Source organism: Neophocaena asiaeorientalis, unplaced genomic scaffold, assembly GCF_003031525.2.
Source record: "Neophocaena asiaeorientalis asiaeorientalis breed wild unplaced genomic scaffold, Neophocaena_asiaeorientalis_V1.1 scaffold78, whole genome shotgun sequence".
Taxonomy (NCBI): domain Eukaryota; kingdom Metazoa; phylum Chordata; class Mammalia; order Artiodactyla; family Phocoenidae; genus Neophocaena; species Neophocaena asiaeorientalis.
Genome location: NW_020175018.1, coordinates 18,878,353 through 18,900,209, shown reverse-complemented (window position 1 = coordinate 18,900,209; position 21,857 = coordinate 18,878,353). Strand labels below are relative to the sequence as shown.

Sequence of the window (21,857 nt, the reverse complement as noted above, 5' to 3'; positions counted from 1 at the left end):
AGCTCACTTCCCTGGGCAACCACTCCTGCCCACCTCTCCCGAGGGCCGAAGGGGCGGCTTCTCAGCCGGCGGGGCAGAATGCCCCCCCTGGCGGGCCCTGTGCACGGCTGCTCTAGGGAAAAGGGGAAAAGCAAACCGAAAGCAAAGCCTCCGAGAAACCGCTCGCCACGAGACCCCCGCCATACACACCGCGGTGCCCTGCCTCTCGCTCCGGGTTCGGGTCCCTCCCAGGGGACAGGCGGCAAGGGGCTCCTTTGCTGCTAACTTTTTCCTAGGAGAAGAGTTATGCAGACGCAGGCCTGCCGCCCTCGCCCCTCCAGTGCTGTGGGTGGACCGCCCCGTCCCGTCCTCCCGACCTCCCGACCTCCCGTCCTCCCGTCCTCCCGTCCTCCCGTCCTCCCGTCTGTCCGCCGCCTGCAGGCCTGTTCTCGTCTTCTGCCAGGACAGGGTGTCTCTCGGCCCCGAGGGCTTACACGCTCTGCTGGGTGGACTCTGGGAGCATCCCGGGGTGGGGGTGGGGGGGCCCCCACACCCCCACCCCGGCTGGAAACCCAGCTGGGGCTTCTAGTATCCTGGGCGGCACTGACGGCCCTGCCAGCGTCCCACCATCGGCCGGGTCTGCGGCGAGACCTGGTCTGGCTCGTGGCGGCTGGAGGGTCTGGGGGTGCCCCGCAGGGGGGCCTGGGCACCGTGGTGGTGGTGCGGGGCCCGGCCCTGCCAGTGGGCCGCTGGACGTCCGGGGCCCGACCCTGACCGCGGCGCCCTCTCTCCCGCAGATGCGCCCCGCTCGGCCGCTCCCGCACTGAGAGTCTGAGGCCCACCCGCCGCCCCCGCCCGCCATGTCGCAGATGCTGCACATCGAGATCCCCAACTTCGGGAACACCGTGCTCGGCTGCCTCAACGAGCAGCGTCTGCTGGGCCTCTACTGCGATGTGTCCATTGTGGTCAAGGGCCAGGCCTTCAAGGCCCATCGGGCCGTCCTGGCCGCCAGCAGCCTCTACTTCCGCGACCTGTTCAGCGGCAACAGCAAGAGCGCCTTCGAGCTGCCGGGCACCGTGCCGCCCGCCTGCTTCCAGCAGATCCTGTCCTTCTGCTACACGGGCAGGCTGACCATGGCGGCCAGCGAGCAGCTCGTGGTCATGTACACGGCCGGCTTCCTGCAGATCCAGCACATCGTGGAGCGCGGCACGGACCTCATGTTCAAGGTGAGCTCGCCCCACTGCGACTCGCAGACCGCTATGATCGAGGACGCCAGCTCCGAGCCCCAGAGCCCCTGCAACCAGCTGCAGCCGGTCACCGCTGCGCCCCCCTACGTCGTGTCCCCCTCCGTGCCCATCCCGCTGCTGACCCGCGTCAAGCACGAAGCCGTGGAGCTGCCGCTGGCCGCGGGCCCAGGCCTGGCCCCCAAGCGCCCGCTGGAGACGGGGGCCCGGGACGGCGCGGCAGCGGCGACGGGCCCCGCGGTGGCGGCAGGCACGGCCCCGCTCAAGCTGCCCCGGGTCTCCTACTACGGGGTGCCCAGCCTGGCCACCCTCATCCCCAGCATCCAGCAGGCGCAGTACTCCCAGGGGGAGCGGACCAGCCCGGGGGCCAGCAGCCTGCCCACCACCGACAGCCCCACCTCCTACCACAACGAAGAGGATGACGAGGATGACGAGGCCTATGACACCATGGTGGAGGAGCAGTACGGCCACATGTACGTCAAGGCCGCGGGCAGCTACGCAGGTAATCCCCACCCGCCACCTCGGCCGCCTGCCTGCCGGCACCTCCTGTGTGGGCACCGAGGCTGACCTGGCCTTACCCCGGGCCACTCACAGCCTGGCAGGGAGACGGACACGTCCGGGGGCACCGTGCTGCAGGTGTACAGGGACAGTCCCCAGCCCAGACTGGACGAGCTGGCAGGAGCTGACACCCGAGGCAGGAGCAGGACCCAGGTCCGTCTTGCAGGGCCTTAGCTAGGGACTCTAGACTCATCCTGGGTGAGATGAGAGGCCACGGGAAAGTTCAGCCGCAGCGTAGCGTGTGGGACAGAGCCCCGGCTTTCATCGGACTGATGAAGAGACTGAGGGCCTCAGTGGACCAGGGACCTGCCTGAGGGCTCACAGGGCAGTGTGTGACCCAGACTCGTCACTCACCTGCTTGAGGCCTCAGTGTCCCTGTCGCTGAGGTGCCTGCCCCAGCAGGCCCATCTTCGCTGCCTTTGACCTCAGCCCTTTCCCCACCCATGTGCTTTCGCCTTCCCTCTGACTCAGGGAGGCCAGAGAGTCCCTTGGGCCCCTCCCAGTCGCGGCCGTCTCCCTGGGGCTAGCACCAAGTGGCCGGCAGACAGCGCCTCTTGAACTGAACGTGCTGCCCCCCACTTATTCTGGGGGGAGCTCCCGCATTTGGGATCTATGAGCCCAGCACGCACTGGTTTGCGGTGCCTCTGCGTGAAGGGTCCCGTAGTTGAGGCCCCAGGTCAGGTGTCCTCTTGCCTTCCGTGTTCCCCGAAAACTGGCTGTGCGCCTGGGCCCGCTGCCTGTCCTGATTTGCATGCGTGGCCCATGTCCGGTGACTGGCCCGGATGCACGCTGCCAGTGGGAAGTGGCATCCCAGAGCTGGGGCCCCAAAGTGCAGTTTGGGGACTCTTTCCACCCCTGAGACCCACCACGTCCTTGCGCCCTGATGGGGCCGACGCTGCCCCTCCTCTCCCTCCCCCTTCCACTCCTCCGCCTCCAGGCGGGCACTGGTCTGTCAGTCCTGGGGGGCAGGAGCAGAGGGACCCTGGTGCACTGGCCAGCTCGGGCCGCTGGGACAGCCGATCCCCGTGTGGCACCGGGCGGCTGGGTCTCGGTCTCTGGTCTGGCCAACGTGGGCCCTTCTCAGGGTCCCTCTCAGAGCTGCGGTTAGGCCTGGCCGGGACCCCGGGAACCACCCGTGTGCAGGTTCCTCTCCCTGACGGCCCCCAGGGGGTAGAAAGATCCGTTAGCACCCAGACTGGGCCAGAGGGAGCTGGGGTGGCTCCCAAGCCCCTCCCCCAGGAAAACAGGCTACACGGGCTCAGGGCAGACCCTGCAGGACCGCCCCCCGCCACCAATGCCAGCAGCTGGACAGGGCTCAATGGAGGGGTCAGGACAGAATCGGCTGAGGGCCCAGGGGCAGGGCTGCCCAACGGTGGTCCCTGGTGGTGCAGTGCCGAACCAGGAGAGGACCCTAGTTCACGTGTCACCCCAGGGTCCTCCCTGTATGGCCCCCTTCCCGCCAGTGTGGCCTCGGGCCTTGGTGTGTACGAGACAGTGAGAGACACCACAGGTGTTGGGATTGCTAGGTGTGGGTGCAGGGCGGTAGCCTGTCTGAGGGCACCTGCCCCTCTGGCTGCAGGAGCCTGGACCGCCTCCTCACCTGGACAGTTGGGGCCCACCTGCACCCTTGGATTTTCCAAGGAGCCAAGGGAGGTGGCCGTGGACAGCCCGGGGTGCGGCTTGGGAGACCGAGCTGCCCCACTGCCTTGTCTGTGACTGGACTTTCTCACCAGCCCCTCCCGCACTGAGACCAGCTGCTGGGTCCTACTGGGGCCGGTCACGGGTCAGCCAAGGCCTGTGAGCCCCTCATCCCACATCCCTGGGAGCGTTGGAGGTGGGACGGGGTGGAGGGAAGCTGCGACACTGGGGGCGGTGGCCTGGGAGCCTGTCTCCAACAGGACTTGGGAGGCTCCGGTCTGGGTTTTCTCCTCCCTGAGCCCGTAAGTGGGGCAGGGAGGGGGTGTGTGATTTCTTGGTTAAAATCTAGGTTATCGGCAGTGACGTCGCTGGCGTCACTGGGCACCTGGCGCGCTGGGAAGAGGGTTGGGGGGAGGGTCCGTGGGGGCCGGGCAGGCAGAGAGGGGCCCGTCCCCAAAGGCTGGCTGCCCCTTGGGCGCTGGTTTCCTGTACCCCGGGCTCCCTCTGTGCTGGCCTGGCCTGGTCAGGGGGCATCGCGTGGGCAGCCGAATACCCAGGTGCCCCGTGCCAGGGCCTGGACAGGGGTTGGGCCGGGCTCTCGAGCTGGTGGAATCCGGAAGGTTCTAAGGTGAACTGGCGCATAAGGGTTCTCAGGAGTCCCTTCTCCTTTCGGTTTCCCCACCTGCCAAGGGAGGGGGTGGCCTGAGTGACCCTCAGGGGTCTTCTCTCCAGCACGCCACGTGCAGGAAAGCGAAGGGCGCAGAGCCCTGCACTGGAGACCCCGTCCCCACCCTCATCCCCGTGAAGAGCTGTCAGCAGCTCCCACGTGATGGGCCTCTTGTTGGGAAATCGAGGAATTGAATGTTATAGATGAGTGGATGGACTCTGGATCCCTCCCCCCAGCAGCCCCCACGTGGTTTCCCGTTTCTGTGCTGTGTGTTCCTCCGTTCTGTCCAAGTCCTGTGTCATCGTCGTTTGTGGAGATGCCGTGTTTGATTTATCCACTTCCCTGTTGGAGGATATTGGGTGGTTCCTAATTGGTTAGGTTAGGAGAGGTGCCACTGGGAAGGCCCTAACCAGGATGGGGCCGATCAGACTCACCCCACGTCGCAGTGGGCTCAGCCCCCCACCCCGGGGCTCAGGGCAGCTCGCGCTTCAGCTCCGCAGGGCCCAGAGCCGGTGGGCATCTCTCTGCACATCAGCCTCTAGCCGGGAGTGGGGCAGGAGCCAGGGGTGGCCCCGTCAAGGCAGCGTGGGTCTGGGGGGCTTGGTTCTGGTTCTGGGGGTGGGCAGGGCACAGAGGGCCCCCCCCCGCCATGAGGGGTCTGCTCCCATGGTCTCTACCTGTTCACCCTCTTTGGGCACACCTGCACCCACAGGCTGTGAGCAGTGGTGGCCGGGATGGGCGTAGTCCCTGCTCTTGCCTGCTGCAGTGGACACAGAGAGACACCAGACTGGACCCTGACGTGGTGTTTCATCGTGGCGGGAGGCCACTGTCAGGGCAGGCTGCCCCGGGAGTGAGGCTGAGGGGTGCGGGGACGAGACGACAGAGGGTATGGAGGGGAGGTTCCCACGCCAACCCGGGCCCCCTCCCCTGGTCTCTGCAGTTCCGACCCCCTTCTGGCCTCCAGACCCGCCCCCCTCACTGGGCAGATGTTGAATCCCGCAGGCGGATGTGCTCCCTATGGGCTTCTGAGCCACAGGCCCGCCTAGGTGTTTACGCACCAGCCCCGAGCCTCCACCTTCACCCTTTCCCAGGAGGGGACCGCCGCGGGGTGCCCTGCTGGTGGCCAGTGAGCTGGTGGCCCTGTGTGGCCCTGCTCTCCCTTCCCCTCCGGGTCTGCCCACTATCCCCACGCCTGGACGTGGGACGGACGCTGGTGGTGCGCGGGAGGGGGTCCTGGCACGCAGCAGCACGTCTGGTCCCGGGTTCCGCCGCTCTGAGCAGAGGCCGCAGGTGGCTCCTGCATGCCGGAGGATAGAGCCCTGCCCCGGGCCAGGCCTTCCCAGCATGGCCTGTGAGGTCAGTGCGGCTGCTGTCCCATCTTCCGGGGGGCGGGCCAAGCCTGCTGCGTTCCCCCTCCGCACGGCAGGGCATCCCTCCAGCAGAGCCTCTGGGAAGCCGGGTTGGCGGCTGCTCCCAGCCACAGCTCAGAGCTCACGAGCTGTCGCCTGGGGGTCCCACAGAGAGGGAGCAGTCGGGATGGGCTCTGCAAGCCCCACTCCCCGCCACCCACACTGCCTCCGGCCCTGGGCCAGGAGCGTCCGCACCGTTAGAGCCCAGCACAACCCCTGGCCTGCCTACAGTGGTGCCCAGGTGGGGGTGGCCCGCCCAGGCTCGGGGGGTTCCCGCTCTTTTAAGGCAGCATCCTGGCAGCTCAGGCCAGGCGAAGGAGGTGCCAGCGCCAATGTGTCTGTCCCACTGTATACCCCGGAGGCTGCCCTGAGGGCTGGCCGGGCACCCCAGGCACCATCTGGGGCTCATCCCTGAGGGCCTCCAGGGGCGGCCCCCTGGCTCCCTGGCCTCAGCTTCCATGCAGTGTCACGTTTAACCCTCACACCCCCAAACACCCTGAGATTTCTTCTTAAACCAGTTTTATTGAGGTGTAACTTACGTACCTCGGTGACACGGGTATGAAATTACCCATTTGAGATGTGGGTGTGGTGCCATTAGCACAGTCAGATGGCGAACGTGTCTGTCACCCTGGAGGCCCTTGCGCCCCTTTGCTGGCATCCCCTCCCCCACCCCCAGCCGCGGGCAGCCTCGGATCTGCTTTCTGTCCTCTGGGTACTTTTGTCCGTCACGTAAACAGAGTCAGGCTGTCTGCACTCTGGTCTGGCTGTCTCGTCAGCAGAATGAGTTTGAGACTTGCCTGTGCTGGGTGGGCAGTCCCACCTTTTTCTCCCCGTCTTTTTTATTTATTAAAGTGTTTACACACAGTAAAATGTGCCGGTTTCAAGTGTACAGGTGATGAGTTTGGCCATTGTAATCAGTCAAGTACCACGGTCAAGATACACAACAATTTACTTCCCTCAGATGTTTCCCCGCGTCCTCCCCACCCCATCCCACCACCGCAGCCCCCGTTGCTCTCCATCACTATCATTTTTCCTTAAGTGGGATCACACAGAACGGAGTCTTCTATTTTTGACGTTTTTCATTTACTGTATCTTGAGATCGATTCATCCGTGTGGTTCTGAGTGTGGGTCCTTGGTCCTTGTGGTTGATGGTGTTCTACCATGCCGTGGACATGCCACCAGTGGCAGTCGTGTGTGGCCGTTATCATCGGGCTGCTGTGAACATCCACGTACACGTGGGACTGCTTTTTTGTTCATCTACTGAAATTATTATGTGGGTTTTCTCCTTAATTTTACTGATGTGGTGTATTGCATCAGTTAAATTTTTTTTTTTTTTTTTTGCGGTACGCGGGCCTCTCACTGTCGTGGCCTCTCCCGTTGCGGAGCACAGGCTCCGGACGCGCAGGCTCAGCAGCCATGGCTCACGGGCCCAGCCGCTCTGCGGCACGCAGGATCCTCCCGGACCGGGGCACGAACCCGCGTCCCCTGCATCGGCAGGCGGACTCTCAACCGCTGCGCCACCAGGGAAGCCCATCATCAGTTAATTTTTAAATGTTGAACCACCCTTGAACTCCTGGGATAAATCCCACTTGGTCATTATGTTTTATTGTTTTATATATTGCTGGATTCGATTCGCTAATGTTTTCTTAAGGAATTTTGCATCTAGTTCATGAAGGTTAATTATCCGTAGTTTGCCTATATATAGTATCTGTGTCTGGTTTTGTAGGAGGATATGCTAACCTTCTGTCTCTTCTCCTTAATTTTCTGAAAGAGTTTGTGTGAGTTTGATGTTCTTTCTTTCTTAAGCATTTGATAGAATTCATTCGCCAGTGAGGCCACTTGGGCCCGCAGTTTTGTTGTTGTTTTTGTTCCTTATGGGAAAGTTTCCAATTATACATTCTGTTAGTTTAGATGTAGAACTGTTCAGATTTCTCTCACACCTTGCTCGAGCCATGGTAATTTGTGTCTTTCAAGGAATTTATCCATTTCTGATCTATGCAGGTATTAATATAGCCGTGCCAGCTCTCTTATGTTTACTATTTACCTGGTGTTGGCTGTTTTCATCCTTTTCCTGTTAACCTATCTGTGTCTTAAAACTCAATTCTTACAGGTAGCACATGATTGAGATCTGCTTTTTTATCCAGTCTGACCATCTTTTATTGGGAATCTTTCGACCGTTTACGTTTAGTGTAATTTTCAAGGGGGTTAGGTTCAGGTCTGTCGTCTCACTATTAGTTTTTTATTATCCATGTTTTCTCTTTTTCCTCTTTTCCACCACTTTCTGATTGAATTTTTCCAGAGTTTCTCTTTAGCTCTGCTGTTGACCTAGTGGTTAGACATCCCTCCCACACCGCCGCCATGCTTCGGTCGTCTGGAGCTGGCTCATGAATATTTGACTTATCCCATCAACCTTCTCAGGTATATCACCCCCTCCTGTGGAACTCAGACTTTCAAAGCTGTGTGTTTTCATTTCCCCGCTGTGGTCCTTAGTGAAATCGTTGTCATGTATTTTACTTCTTCGTAGGCTATAAGCCTTATGGTGATGTTATTGTTTTTACTTGAAACAGACAGTTGTCTATTTTCCACTTTTAGTCACTTTTAAAATTTAAATAGAGTAGAATTTACTCTTTGGGGCAAACTGTTCTCTGAGTTTAAACAAATGTATATGGTCATGTGATCACCTCCATGATCAAGATGCAGAGCAGTCACCTCCCACATTTTATCATCCCCCCGCGGACCCTTTGTAGTCTTTTCTTCCTCTCTCCCAACTCCTGCGACCGCTGGTCTGTTTTCTTTCTCATCAGTGGAATCACACAGTGTGTGGCCTTTTGATTGAATGCATTTGAGGTTCATTCGTGTTGTGTGAGTTCGTGCTACTTTTTTTTTTTTTTGGACTGCTGAATAGTATTCCCATGATGGGTTTATCTAGTTGCCAGTCGAAGCACCTTTGGTTTATTTCTAGTTTTTAGTGGTGATGGACTGAGCTGCTACAAACGTGGCATCTAGGTTTTTGTGCACCCTTGAATTGTCAGTTCTTTTTGGTAAATTGGCCTAGGAATGAGATAGTGGGTCATATGGTAAGTGCATATTTAACTTTATAAGAAATTGCCCAAACTCTTGTCTAAAATGCTTCTGTCACTTTATATCGCCACCAGCAAAGAGGAGAGTTCCTGTCATTCCATGATCTTGTCAGCACTTGGCTTTGTCTTTTTTTTAAAAGCCATTCTCATGGTCTATAGTGGTGTCACACTGCAGTGTTAATTTGTATCTCTCTAATGTCTAATGATGTGGAACACCCTTTGTGTATTTATTTGCCATCTGTATACCTGCTCTGGTCGAGTGCCTCTTCGAGTCTTTTGCCCTCTTTTTATTGGGTGGTTTGAATATGGAGTATTGTTGATATGGTGTATTCCTTATACATTCTAGGTGTGAAAGTCCTGTGTTGGATATGTGACTCGTAAACATTTTCTACTAGACTGCAGTTGGTCTTTTCTTTCTCTTACTAGTGTCTTTCATAGACATTTTAACATTTTGATGAAGTTTATTTTAAAAATTTTTAAATCTTATTTTTGGCTGCGTCGGGTCTTAATTGTAGCACACGGGCTCTTCTTTGCAGCAAGCGGGCTTCTCCCTAGTTGCGGCGTGCGGGCCCAGTAGTTGTGGTCCGCGGGCTTTGTTGCCCCACGGCATGTGGGATCTTAGTTCCCTGACCAGAGATCGAACCCACGTCCCCTGCGTTGGAAGGCGGATTCTTAACCACTGGACCGCCAGGGAAGTCCCCTGATGAAGTTTAAATGGTCAGTAATTTCTCTTACAGATGATGCTTTTGGTGGTGTATTTGATTCTTTACCTAACAAGATTATGAGAATTTTTTCCCCTGTGTTTTCTTCTAGATGTCTTATGGCTTTGGGTTTTACATTTAGTCTGTGGCCCATTTTGAGTTAATTTTTGTATAAGGTGTGAGACATGGATCGAGGTTCTGATTTTTTTTTCCACGTGGATGTCTAATTTTTTTTAAGAAATTTAAAATACGAAAAAAAGCCTATTATGTTTACCCACATATTTACCTTGTCCAGTTCTTCATACTTCGTATAGATTAGAGTTTCTACCTGGTGTTATTTTTCTTTTGCTTGGAGAATTTCCTTCAACCTAGTGATGGACTAGTAGTGAATTCTGAAAAATCACAAAGAGGTCTTTATATCACCTTTTTAAAAATCTGCCTTATTGAAGTATAATTTATGTATAATAAACTTAGTCAGTTTTCACTGTACAGTTGTCACCTTCATTCTTGAAGGGTATTTTCGCTGGACGTAGAATCCTAGGCTGACTGTTACTTTCTGCTTTCAGTAGATGTTCTCTTGTCTTCTGAAATGCATTTTTTTCCTCGGGAAATCTTAGTCATTCTTCTCTGAGTTTCTCTGTACGAGTTGTGTCTTTTCTTTTTAGGCAGCTTTTATTTCTGCTTACATTTTGTTGAGCTTTTTGGACGTGCGCGTTTCTACCATTATTCCTTCAAATGTCTTGTGCCCCTCCCCCCACGACTCCAATTAAACATGTTTTTGTCCCTGAGGTCCCAGGTTCTGTTTATTTATTAGTTTTCAGCCGTTTTTTCTGTTTAGGCTTTAGATGGCGTCGTTTCCATTGCTGTTTCTTCATGGCTGCCGATCTTTTCTGCAGTTCCGTTTTGTTCTTATTGGTATGTTCCATTTCTGCCCTCATTGAGTTCCTGCTTTTCCATTTTTTTTAAAGTTCTGGTGGTATTTTCTAGCTGGTGTTAAAGCCTTTGCCTGCTAACGCTGTCCGCTTTGTTATTTCTTGGTCTGTTTCTACCTACTGATTTTTCTCCTCTTTGGGACCACCTTTTTGTGGTTCTTCACGTATCTATTAATTTTGTAACAGGTGCTGGACATCGTGGATGTAGAGCACCAGCAGTTGTCCTGAGTCTCTCACAGTGGAGTTCAGTGGAATTTCCATGATGAGTAATGATTTTGAGTGTTTTTTCATACTCTTGGCAGCTTATCTGTCTTCCTTTGTGAAGTGCCCATTTAAATCTTCTTTCCCACACTTTTGTAGAGTGAGTTGTCTGTCCTTTTCTCACAACTTTTCGTGAGCTTCTGTGTACTCCGGATAGACCTCTTCTGTCAGACAAGTGTCGTAAATATCTTCTCCCGCTCTGCAACTTGTCATCCTCTTAATAGAATTTTGATGTAGTGAGTTTATTAACTTCTTTCTCTAAGGAATCTTCCTTTACCTCCAGATCAGTGTAATGTTCTGTGTACCTTAAAGTTGTCTTTTTGATTTGAAATCATTTTAAATTTACAGAAGTGTTTCAGGACAAGCACAAAGAACTCCTGCATACCTTTGCCTCAGACTCACTGGCTGGTAAGAATTTGCCACATTTGGCTCTGTCATTCTTTTTCTTCTTTTAAGTATAGGTTTGTTTGGTTTTTTTTTCTCTGAACCATTTGAAGGCAAGTTGCAGATATTATGCTCTTTTACCCCAAAATACTGAGCATTGCTTACAAACGGGGCATTCTCTTGCATAAACACAGGACAGTGTTCAAAACTCAGGAAATTTTTTTTTGGCTGTGCTGGGTCTTTAGCTGCAGCACATGGGATCTTCGTTGCGGTATGCATGCAGGATCTAGCTCCCTGACCAGGGATCGCACCCGGGCCCCCTGCATTGGGAGCACGGAGTCTTACCCACTGGACCACCAGGGAGGTCCCCAGGAAATTCAGTTTTGACCCAGCAGTACTGTATAGTCAACGACACTTAAATTTCCAGGCTTAAATTCCGCCAGTTGTCTCGATATTGTCCTTTGTGGTCACGTTGGGTTTTTCTGATCCAGTATTCAGTTCAGAATCACACGTTGCATTTCTGGTTTTTCTTTTATTCTGGAATAGATTCTCAGCCTTTATCCTGCATGAGACTTTCCTTTTGAAAGAACACAGGCTGGCTGTTTTGCAGAAGGTCCCTCTGTTTGGGTTTGCTGGGTTTTGTCTCACGGTTGGGTGCCTGGCGTGCGTTTCTGCTGGAATTCCACAGCAGCAATGCTGTGTCCTCCTCCAGCCACGACCCTGGTCTGGCTCAGTGTTGGTGACGGCCCCTTCGGTCGTTTGGTCAAGGTGATCTCTGCCAGGTAGAGTCACTGTGAGAAGAGAAGGTGTGTCATTAGCCTTTCACCCAAGCCTTTTAGTGTTTGTTGATGACTCTTGCTTGGACTGATCCCTACTCTGATGGTTGCAGAGTGGTGATCGGAACTCCATAACTCCTACATTTATTAGTCGGTGGTCTTTTGGAGGGAAGAGCTTCTCCAGACCCCCCTACTTATTTATTTTATTCCTTCACTTATTGTTGTTGTTTATTTGGTGTTAGTATAAAGTTGTTTTTTTTTTTTTTTTTTTTTTTTTTTTAAGCATTTTCATATTGTCTTTTTCAGCAAAATATCCCAGGCTCATCTTATGCTTTCTGTTCCCCAGCCCTGGAGTCAGCTTTTTTCCCTCTGAGTGGGGAATGGTATTTAGGAACCAAGATCTGGGTGCTACGTTTGCTTATTGCTACTAGGGTGCTGTTTTTATACCCTTTTAGTAGTCAGAGCTAGGAATTTATATATTTAAAAATCACGAGTTTGTACTGGTATCTCCAAATTTAACTCAATGTCCTAGGCTTCTCCCAGCCTCCTCTCTTCCTCACGTCTGTTTTCCCCTCTAACAGTCAAGATTCAGACTCCCCTGCTTTGTTATTAAAGGCTTTTCTCTCTGTAGTAAGTATATCTGGAATTGATTTTTTTTAATGTGGTGTGGTGTGGGGCTCAAGATTTACTTTTTTTTTTTTTTTTTTAAAGGGGATTTTAAAAATATTTATTTATTTTTGGCTGCATTGGGTCTTACGTTGCTGCGTGTGGGTTTCTTTAGTTGTGGCGAGCGGGGGCTACTCTTCGTTGCGGTGCGTGGGCTTCTTATTTTGGTGGCTTCTCTTGTTGTGGAGCATGGGCTCTAGGCGCACGGGCTTCAGTAGTTGTGGCTCGTGGGCTTAGTTGCTTCGTGCATGTGAGATCTTCCTGGACCAGGGCTCGAACCCGTGTCCCTTGCATTGGCAGGTGGTGGATTCTTTTTTTTTTTTAATGAGACCTTTTACTTATTTGTTTGTTTGTTTATTTTTGGCAGCATTGGGTCTGCATTGCTGTGCGCGGGCTTTCTCTAGTTGCAGTGAGTGTGGGCTGCTCTTCGTTGCGGTGCGAGGGCTTCTGGTTGCAGTGGCTTCTCTCAGTGCGGAGCACAGGCTCTAGGCTCACGGGCTTCAGTAGTTGTGGCGCACGGGCTTCCTTCAGTAGTTGTGGCGCACGGGCTTCAGTAGTTGTGGCGCACGGACTTAGTCGCTCTGCGACATGTGGGATCTTCCCGGACCAGGGCTTGACCTGTGTCCCCTGCACTGGCAGGCGGATTCTCAACCGCTGCGCCACCAGGGAAGCCCCAGCCTTTTCTTTAAATATTGAAATGGTCATACAGTTTTCCTCTTCTGCTCTGTTAATGTTATAAATTGCTTTTTCGAATATTAAAAAACCTTGTGTTTCTGGGATAAGCTCAACCTCGTTGTGATGTAGTATCCTTTTTACATACCTCTGGATTCAACTGCCCGACTTTTTTGCCCTTTTTGGGGGGGGCTCTCTGGAGCTGTGACCACCCCCAGTCAGTGTTCATCTCCTAGAAGGAGGCCTCAGGTGGGTTGCCAGGTGTCCAGCAGTTGCTAAATCGAGGGAGCCACTCCCATCTGGCCAGACCCTGAGAGTGGAGCCCCTGCTTCTGCCGGGGGTGCCCCCCTGCCCACCACAGAGCTCCAGCCTAAACATTGGGAAACCTGTTAAATGCATACCCCCCACCCACACAAGGCACACACAGTGTGGGCGCCAGTGTAGGTACCCCAGACCCACATCAGAGGAGCGGGAGTTTGGACCCAGCGCCTGGACCACCGGCTGCGTGGGACAAGCCCCTGCTTTTCATATTGCCTCATATTTTCTCTAGGATTTTTGCCACTATGTGGACGAGAGAGGGTGCCCTCTAATTTTCCTTTAAGGTAACCTCTCCCTTTTTCGCTAGCAAGGTTATCTGGCCTCATAAAATGATTCGAGAATTATCACCCTTCCCCCCTTTTAAAAATGACCTGGAAGAGTTTGTATAACCTTAGTCCATTTCTTAAATGTTTGAAGTAATGCCCAGATGAAGCCACTTAGGCCTGGAGTGTTTTGCAGGACGGTGTTTATTAGATTCATGTCTTTATTAGGTCCAAGTTCAAATTTCTTTTTCTTCTTGTGTCAGTGTTGGAAAGTTGTGTTTCTCTTCAAGCTTATAGGTTTCATCTAATTTTTAGATTTATTGGCGTGAATCTACTACTTACATCTTCTTAAAATCTTCCTAACGTTTATCGAAGAAAGTGGCAGACTGTGACTTGGGGCAGATCTGCCCCATGGCCTGTTTTGGTACAGCCCACAAACTAACGATGCTGTTTATATTTTTAAAGTGGTGTGTAAAGGAGAAAAAGCAAAAACGAAGGACATTCAACAGAACCCAGCCTAAAAGACTGACGACCCTCTGGCCCTCTCCAGTAGAAGTTTGCCAGCCCCTGTTCTGTAGACTCCGCTGGGTCACGTGAATATAATATTTACAATCAATATTGTTGATTTGTGTCTTTTTGCCTCATTATCCTTCCTTCAGTCTCGCTAGAGATTTTCCCAACATATTAGTCTTTTCAAAGAACCAACTTTTGGCTTTTTCTCTCTTATGATACAGTTGACCTTGGAACGGCCTGGATCCACTTACGCACAGACCTTTTGCAATAAACACAGTACCTGTGAATAAATATGCATTTCTTTTTCACACTTCCGTTTTGATGTCTAGTGCTGGTAACACGTATAATACCTACAGTGTTCCGTATCATATAAGACGATATTGATGCAGGTACTGAGAGACAGGTGGTTCATCTTGTAAACAGACGATGTAAACTTACGATATTCGGTGAATACAGCCTGGTACTGCAAATGGATTTTCTCTTCCTTACGATTTTAACAACATTTTCTTTTCTCTAGCTGGCTAAGAATACAAATATATACACAAAATGTGTGTGAACTGACTGCACATGTAAGGCTTCTGGTCAACGGTAAGCTATTAGTAGTTAAGTTTAGGGGGGAGACAGAAGTTATATGCAGCTTTTCGACTGCTCAGGGGGGTCGGCGCACCAACCCTCACATTGTCTAAGGGTCAACTGTACTTACATATATATTTTTTTAATTTCAATTTATTTCTACTTCCTCTGAGTTAATCTGCTATTCTTTTTTTTTTTGCGGTACGCGGGCCTCTCACTGTTGTGGCCTCTCCCGTTGCGGAGCACAGGCTCCGGACGCGCAGGCTCAGCGGCCATGGCTCACGGACCCAGCCGCTCCGCGGCATGTGGGATCCTCCCGGACCGGGGCACGAACCCGCGTCCCCTGCGTCGGCAGGCGGACTCTCAACCACTGCGCCACCAGGGAAGCCCTAATCTGCTATTCTTTTCCTAGTTTTCTGATCGATTGATTTCTCAGCCTTTTAAAAATATATGCACTTTAGGGCTGTCCATTTCCTGGTCAGCACGGCTTAATTCTCCCCAACCCATTTTGATATGTCGTATTTCCATTATCATTCAATCAAAAATATTTCCCAGTGCTTTCGTGATTTTTCTTTTCTTGACCCTTGGGTTATGTCCTGGTGTGTTGCTTAAATTTTCAAACATGTTTTGGATTTTCCGGTCACCTATTTGTTGTAATTTCTGAATTAAATTTCCTGTGGTCACAGAATATATTCAGACCACTTCATTGTTCTGACGTCTTTTGAGACTCTGTGCCCCAGCAAATGTCCCATATGCACTAGACAAAAACTATGTTGCACCAGTAATTCAATCAAATCTTGCAGACTCTTTCAGATTTGTTTTTATCTTCTTATGTTGGCTCAAGAGATGGGGTGTTCAGATCTCCAGGGAGGCTTATAGTTTTGCCATTTCTCCTTTTAGTTCTGCCTGTTATTATGAAGTTTTGATTTGGGTGCCTGTCAATTGCAGGCTTGTTTCATCTTCCTGGTGAACTGGTCCTCTTATCATCGTGAAATATCCTGTAGCACCAGCAAAGTTTCTTTCTTTGAAGTCTGCATGGTCTTACATCAGCAGAGCTGCCCTGGCACCCTTCTCTCTGATGTTCACCTGATGCGAAGCTTACAGGATCTTAGTTCCCCAACCAGGGATTGAACCTGTGCCCTCAGCACTGAAAGGGGGGGACCAGATTTGGGTGCAGGAGACAGAAAAACCCAGAACCATGGGCCTGGGGAGGGACAGCACCAGGGAATTCCCTACCCTCGCCCTCTTATCTGGGATCACTTCCTTCATGTGGCTTCATGTCTTTAATTAGTTTGGAGTTCTGGGTCATTATAGCTTCCCACACACACCCGCCCTCCTTCCCGGGCTCCCGTGACACACATGGTGTGCATTCACCACGTCCTGGGAATTCCAGGTGACTTTTATTCTGTTTTATGACTTTTCTATTTCTTTTTTCTTCTGCTGCTTTAACCTGGAAGTTATGGATTGGATTATTTTCCAGTTCACCAATCTTCTCATGTGCTCTGTTTAATTTCCTTTTCAACCAATCATATTTCTAGGATTTGACTGTTTTTATTGATTCTAGTTTTCTGGCGAAATTCTCCATCTTGTACATTTCTTGCACAAATTAAGAGTAGTTATTTGAAACGCGGTGTCTGCCTGTTGAACCTGTTACAGATCGCCCACGGGTCTGATCTAATGTCTCTTTGTAAATTGTGGGGTTTTTTTTTTTTTAATCATTTGGCTTTGCTTTCTTGTGTTGCTGATAATTTTTTATTGAATGCTTCACATTGTGTGAAGACATTTTGGAAGCTCTAAGCAGAGCTGCTCCAGAGAGGGTCTGGGACCTGTTAGAGGTTTGCCTGAGCGGCTGTCGGATTTATCAAGCAGTGATGTGACCTCCTGGAGTAAGTCAGGCTGGACGCTCCTGGTTGCCCTGCTCCTGGGCCCTGGCTGTTCCCAGGTCTCGGCTGAAAGCCTGGGTGTTCCCCAGAGCACCGCCTCCTCAGCAGGCCCCAAATCTTGGTGTTTGTCCAGCCCATACGTGGGACACCACATTCTTTTTTTAATTTATTTATTTTATTTTTGGCTGCATTGGGTCTTCGTTGCTGTGCATGAGCTTTCTCTAGTTGCGGCGAGCAGGGGCTACTCTTCGTTGTGGCATGCTGGCTTCTCATTGCAGTGGCTTCCCTTGTTGCAGACAGAGCATGGGCTCTAGGCGCGCGGGCTTCAGTAGTTGTGGCACACGGGCTCAGTAGTTGTGGCTCACGGGATCTAGAGCACAGGCTCAGTAGTTGTGGCTCGTGGGCTCAGTAGTTGTGGCATGCGGGCTTCAGTAGTTGTGGCACACAGGCTTAGTTGCTCCGCGGCATGTGGGATCTTCCCGGACCAGGGCTCTAACCCATGTCCCCTGCATTGCCAGGCGGATTCTTAACCACTGTGCCACCAGGGAAGCCCCCGTAAGTTTGTTTTCTATGTCTGTTGAGTCTGTTTCTGTTTTGTAAATAGTTCATTTGTATCATTTTTTAAGTTTCCACATATTTGTCTGATTTCCTTCACTTAGTGTGATACTCTCTACTGGGCGACTTTTTTTAATGCAGCTTTTAGAGTTGTTCTTGCCGAGGGACTCAGTCCACTATTGGCTACTGCCTCCTACTCACAGTGGGCGTCTCCGGGGTATTTTACAAGGTCAGTGCATTTATTTTTGTGTAGCTAACGTGTGCTCGTTATCTTAAAGAATGTAGAACGATCATACAGTGAAAAGCCGTTCTCCCGCGTGGCCCCTCCACCTCCCACTCTGGTCCCCAGAAGCATCCACAGTCGGCCCGGCATCCACGGGTGGGCAGGGAGGCTGCGAGCTTCTCAAGGTCAGCACTGGACAGGAGGATGGAGAACAGAAAAGGGACGTGGTCAGATTGGCGATAGAAGAGCTGCCGGGATCACTGTGGTGGGGGTGAGGAGACCAGGTTAGGGGACCGGTGGGGTCTCCTAGGGCCAGATTTGGGCGCAGGAGACAGAAAAACCCAGAACCATGGGCCTGGGGAGGGACAGCACCAGGTTTCATTGGAATGGGCTTCCATTCAGTGGGAGGGGGAGCTGCCCAGAGGGAGTTGCAAGTGTACTGAGCCGTGGCCCGCGGGGCCAGTCACCAGGTCGGGTGGCCGTGGTGCAGGCTTGCACTGGCCGCAAAGCCCTGCTGGAGCACCGTCCAGGGTCTGGTCTCTCGGCCCTGCGTCTTCCCCAGCAGCTATGCCTTTAACTTCCTGAGCACGGGGCCTGGAGACCCGCTGTGTCCCTTTGTGTCCTGGCAGCTGGGGTTTACACACAGGTCCTCCCGGCTCTTGGCCGCGTGTTTCTGTTTCCACCTTTATTTTTCTTTCTTACTGGCTTTTCCCTGCCAGACTTTTGCTATTTTTTACCCCACATGCCAAATTGCATTGGCTCTCGGATGCATTTCGTGCCCCCGTTTTAGATCCAAGAAATGGGTGGTGTATCACAGTTACGTTGGTGTCACGTAAAAGACAGAATGATGCCCGTGGTGACCCCCCCCCAGCCGCCTGGGCCCAAGTGCATCTGTAGGAACCACCACCTGCCTTGTTCCTGGGATGCTGGTACAGGTGTGTTCAGTGCACAGATGTCCTTCACAGGTGTGGCCCTTTCAAAACTGCCAGTCTGTTTGGCACTGAGTTGGCAGCTGCAGGGATGGGCTAGATGGCCCACCCGTGGTGCGTTTGTCACGAGTGGAGGCCACCCGGAGCTGAGCGGGAGGGGGCTGGGGAGGGCCAGGCGGCCACCTGGGCATGGGGTGGTGTGGCCTGAGTGTCCACCGCCCAGAACAGCTCCGTCAACCAACCCCCAGGGCCCCAAGACTCCACCGTGCTGCTCCGACAGTCACCCCCCAACCCCATCCCCTGGCAGCCACTGTTCTCTGTCCCCATGGTTCTGTCTTTGGAGCGTGTCCGACACATGGACCTGCCCGGGAGATAACCCCGGACGCTGGCCCCTCTGCTGGGCGCAGTGAACCTGGGATCCATCCAAGTTGTGCGTCAATAATTTGTTCCTTCTTGCGGTCCTGTGGTGACTGTCACGTGGATGGCTTCCTGGCTGTCCCTTCCCCTGACGCAGGACATTGGGTGTTTCCTGTTTGGGGCATCTGTGAGCAGAGCGGGTGTGGACATTTCTGTATGGGGTTCGTTGCGTCCAGCCCTCCTCTCTTTCTTCTCCTGGGTAAATACCTAAAAGTGGAATTGCTGGCTCAGCTGTGCATACGGTTAGCTCTATAACAAACTGCCGCGTGGTTTCCAGTGTCCCCACCACCGGGACGAGCATCCCAGTGGCTCCGTGTCCTTACCGGCACGTGCTGCGCCCAGGTCCCACCGAGCCGTCGTAATCACGAGCAGTGGTATCTCAGCACAGCTTTAGTTTCCATTTTTCTAACAGCTCAGGACGTCGAGCATCTCCATCTATGTGTTCTCTGGAGAAGTGTCTGTTCAGGTCTTCTGCCCATTTTTTTCTTTTTAGCATCTTTATTGGAGTATAATTGCTTTACAATGGTGTGTTACTTTCTGCTTTTGCCCATTTTTAAAATTGGGCTTTTCGTTTTCCTCCTGTTGAGTTTTGAGAGGCCTCCCTGGAGACACGTGGTTTGCAGATCTTTCCTTGGTCGGTGGTAGCTGGCTTGTCTTCTCGTCTTTTATAGACAAGAGTTTTTCATTTTGATGAAGTTTAGTTTCTCATTTAATTTCTTTTAGGGATTGTGCTTTTGGAGTCATGTCTAGGCTTTTAGCTGAAGCCAAGATCACAGATTTTCTGGTGAAAGTTTTGTAGTTTTGCGTTTTACGTTTAGATCTGCGACCCACTTGTGTTCATCTTCACGTAAGGTGTGAGGTTCGGCTCATGGGTTTGTGCCTGTGTGTGACCTGTGACTTGGCACCGTTTGTTGGCAGACTGTCACTTCCTTCTTTGGGTGTGTGTGCATCTTTATCACAGACCGGCCAAGCGCACTTGTGTGGGTCTGTCTCCGGACCGTGCACCGTGTGTCTGGCAGGCCTGGCCACGGTGCATTGTGGGGAGCCGTGCACCGTGTGTCTGGCAGGCCTGGCCACGGTGCATTGTGGGGAGCCGGTGTTGGGAGATGTGGTGCAGCATTTGGTTTTCAGTTGTATTTTTCTACATAATTAAGAACTGGGGGTTCGGTTTCTTATGCTGCCCTCTGAACAAATGGCATGCACTTTCGTGGAGTGGGCATCACCTTTTTTGTCCCCTGTTCGCCCCACCCAACCTCAGCAAAGCTATACTGCGGCTGGACCAGGGCGGCTCGGGCAGCTGCCGGCGGTCACCCACATTGCTGGGGCTCCCGGGGGCGGGGGTTGCTTATGGTGACTCCCTAGGACACACTGTGGATTTGGGGACGGGAACAGGGGCCCTTGGGGCTTCCTGGACATGACAGCATCCCGTGGTCGGGTGTCTTGGTGTGTGTTGCCCAAGGAGAGGGTCCGGTGATTTCTTCAGATTCCCAGTCTTTGACCCTCAGGAGGTTGAGGAATTTCAGGACTGAGGTCAACGTGACCCTCCCAGTTTCCCTCCTTCCATTCATTTTTTTTTTTTTGGCTGCGCTAGGTCTCGGTTGCTGCGCACAGGCTTTCTCTAGTTGCGGCGAGAGGGGGCTACTCTTTGTTGCGGTGCGCGGGCTTCTCATCGCGGTGGATTCTCTTGTTGCAGAGCACGGGCTCTAGGCGCACGGGCTTCAGTAGTTGTGGCACGCGGGCTCAGCACTTGTGGCTCACGGGCTTAGTTGCTCCACGGCATGTGGGATCTTCCCGGACCAGGGCTCGAACCTGTGTCCCCTGCGTTGGCAGGTGGATTCTTAACCACTGCGCCACCGGGGAAGTCCCCCATTCATTCTTCTAAAAAAAAATTTTTTTATTGTGGTAGAGTGTAGCTAATATAAGATTTACTGTCAAGACCACTTCTGAGTGCACGGAATCAGGTACAGGCACATTGTGCCACCGTCACCACCATCACCTCCAGAACTTGCTCATCTTTCCAAACTGTCCCCACGCGACACTTGCTCCCCTCCCCCCACCCCAGCCCCAGGCCCCACCGTCCACTTCCTGCCTCCATGGGTTTGACTCCTTCAGGGAGCTTACGCGAGTGGGTCCTGCAGGCTGTGTCCGTCTGTGTCGGGCTCACTTCCCTTGCGTGATGTCTCCCTCGTTTGGGTTCAGGCAGGTGTCATGGTGGGGGCAGCAGGACCTTGAAGGCACAGCCTGGACCCCTCTTGCTCTCTAGTTAGAGACCCTGCAGGGCCCACCATGCACCCTGTGAACACACTGGTGTCTTCTTCGGCCCTTGTGGTCTGAGGGAAGCTTCTGCCTGCCTCTGTCCCTGCTGCCCGTTTGCCCAGATTAGCTGCTGTTCCAGATCGTTCCATCGGGACCTTTACCACCGTGACTCACCTTCCCTACACACAGAGGGATTGCTCACCCCCCGATACAAACAGCTAATTGCTTTCACGCGCTTCTCTCCAAATTTCACGGGGCCTAAATATTTGGAGCCCACGATCCTAGAAACCAACATTATAAAGGGTTATAACCAGGGCCGTTGACGATGCAGGCGGCCGCCCCAGTCCTGGGGCAGCAGGAGGCCGCCGGGTCCCCCTGTGCGCAGGGAGACCTGGGTGTGATCCGAGGGGTCTCTGCAGGCTGCCACACCCCTGCCCACAGCCCACCGAGGGGTCTCCCATCACCCTTGCCGTCAGGCACTGGAGTGACCCCGCCAGAGGCTGCCAGGGAGACTGGAGGGGCCCCGTCAGTATGCCCTGGTGCACAGCCTCTCCTGGGTTTCCAGAACCTGTTTGTAACTCGGCACCCCTCCCTAGAAGGAGGCCGCTGGAAGCTCGGGCCGGGCCGTGGTGGGTAGTTTGGGGCTGGGGAGGGCTGGGGCACGTGGAGCGATTCGGAGCCCCTTTCCAGATGAGCCGCCGCTCTGGTGGTATTTTTAGCGGGTGCAGAGTATCCGGCACATGGCGGAGCAGAAATAGAAGTGGTTCTTTTGGCTTTTCTGGATCTGACAGCCTCTGGCTCTAGGGGAGCCGTGCTGGGGCTGGGGGGGCGGGTGTCGTGCGGAGCGCAGACAACTTCTGCTGTTTGGAGAAACATCGTGGCCGAGGAGTTGTAGATGGGGATTATTTCTGCTGGTGAGCGCTCTTTATGTAAATGCCACGGCGCCAGCGTTGGCGCCCT

The 21,857-nt window shown here is 53.1% G+C and overlaps 1 protein-coding gene across 1 annotated transcript in view; it reads left to right on the top strand.

Annotated features, from left to right (window-relative positions):
• The first annotated feature begins 828 nt into the window (after nt 1-828).
• NACC2 (NACC family member 2) overlaps nt 829-21,857 on the top strand; it is a 29,769-nt gene continuing 8,740 nt past the window's right edge. The window contains 1 exon segment of the mRNA XM_024762716.1: nt 829-1,725. Coding sequence (XP_024618484.1) covers nt 840-1,725 — 886 coding nt within the window. The 5' untranslated portion in view covers nt 829-839.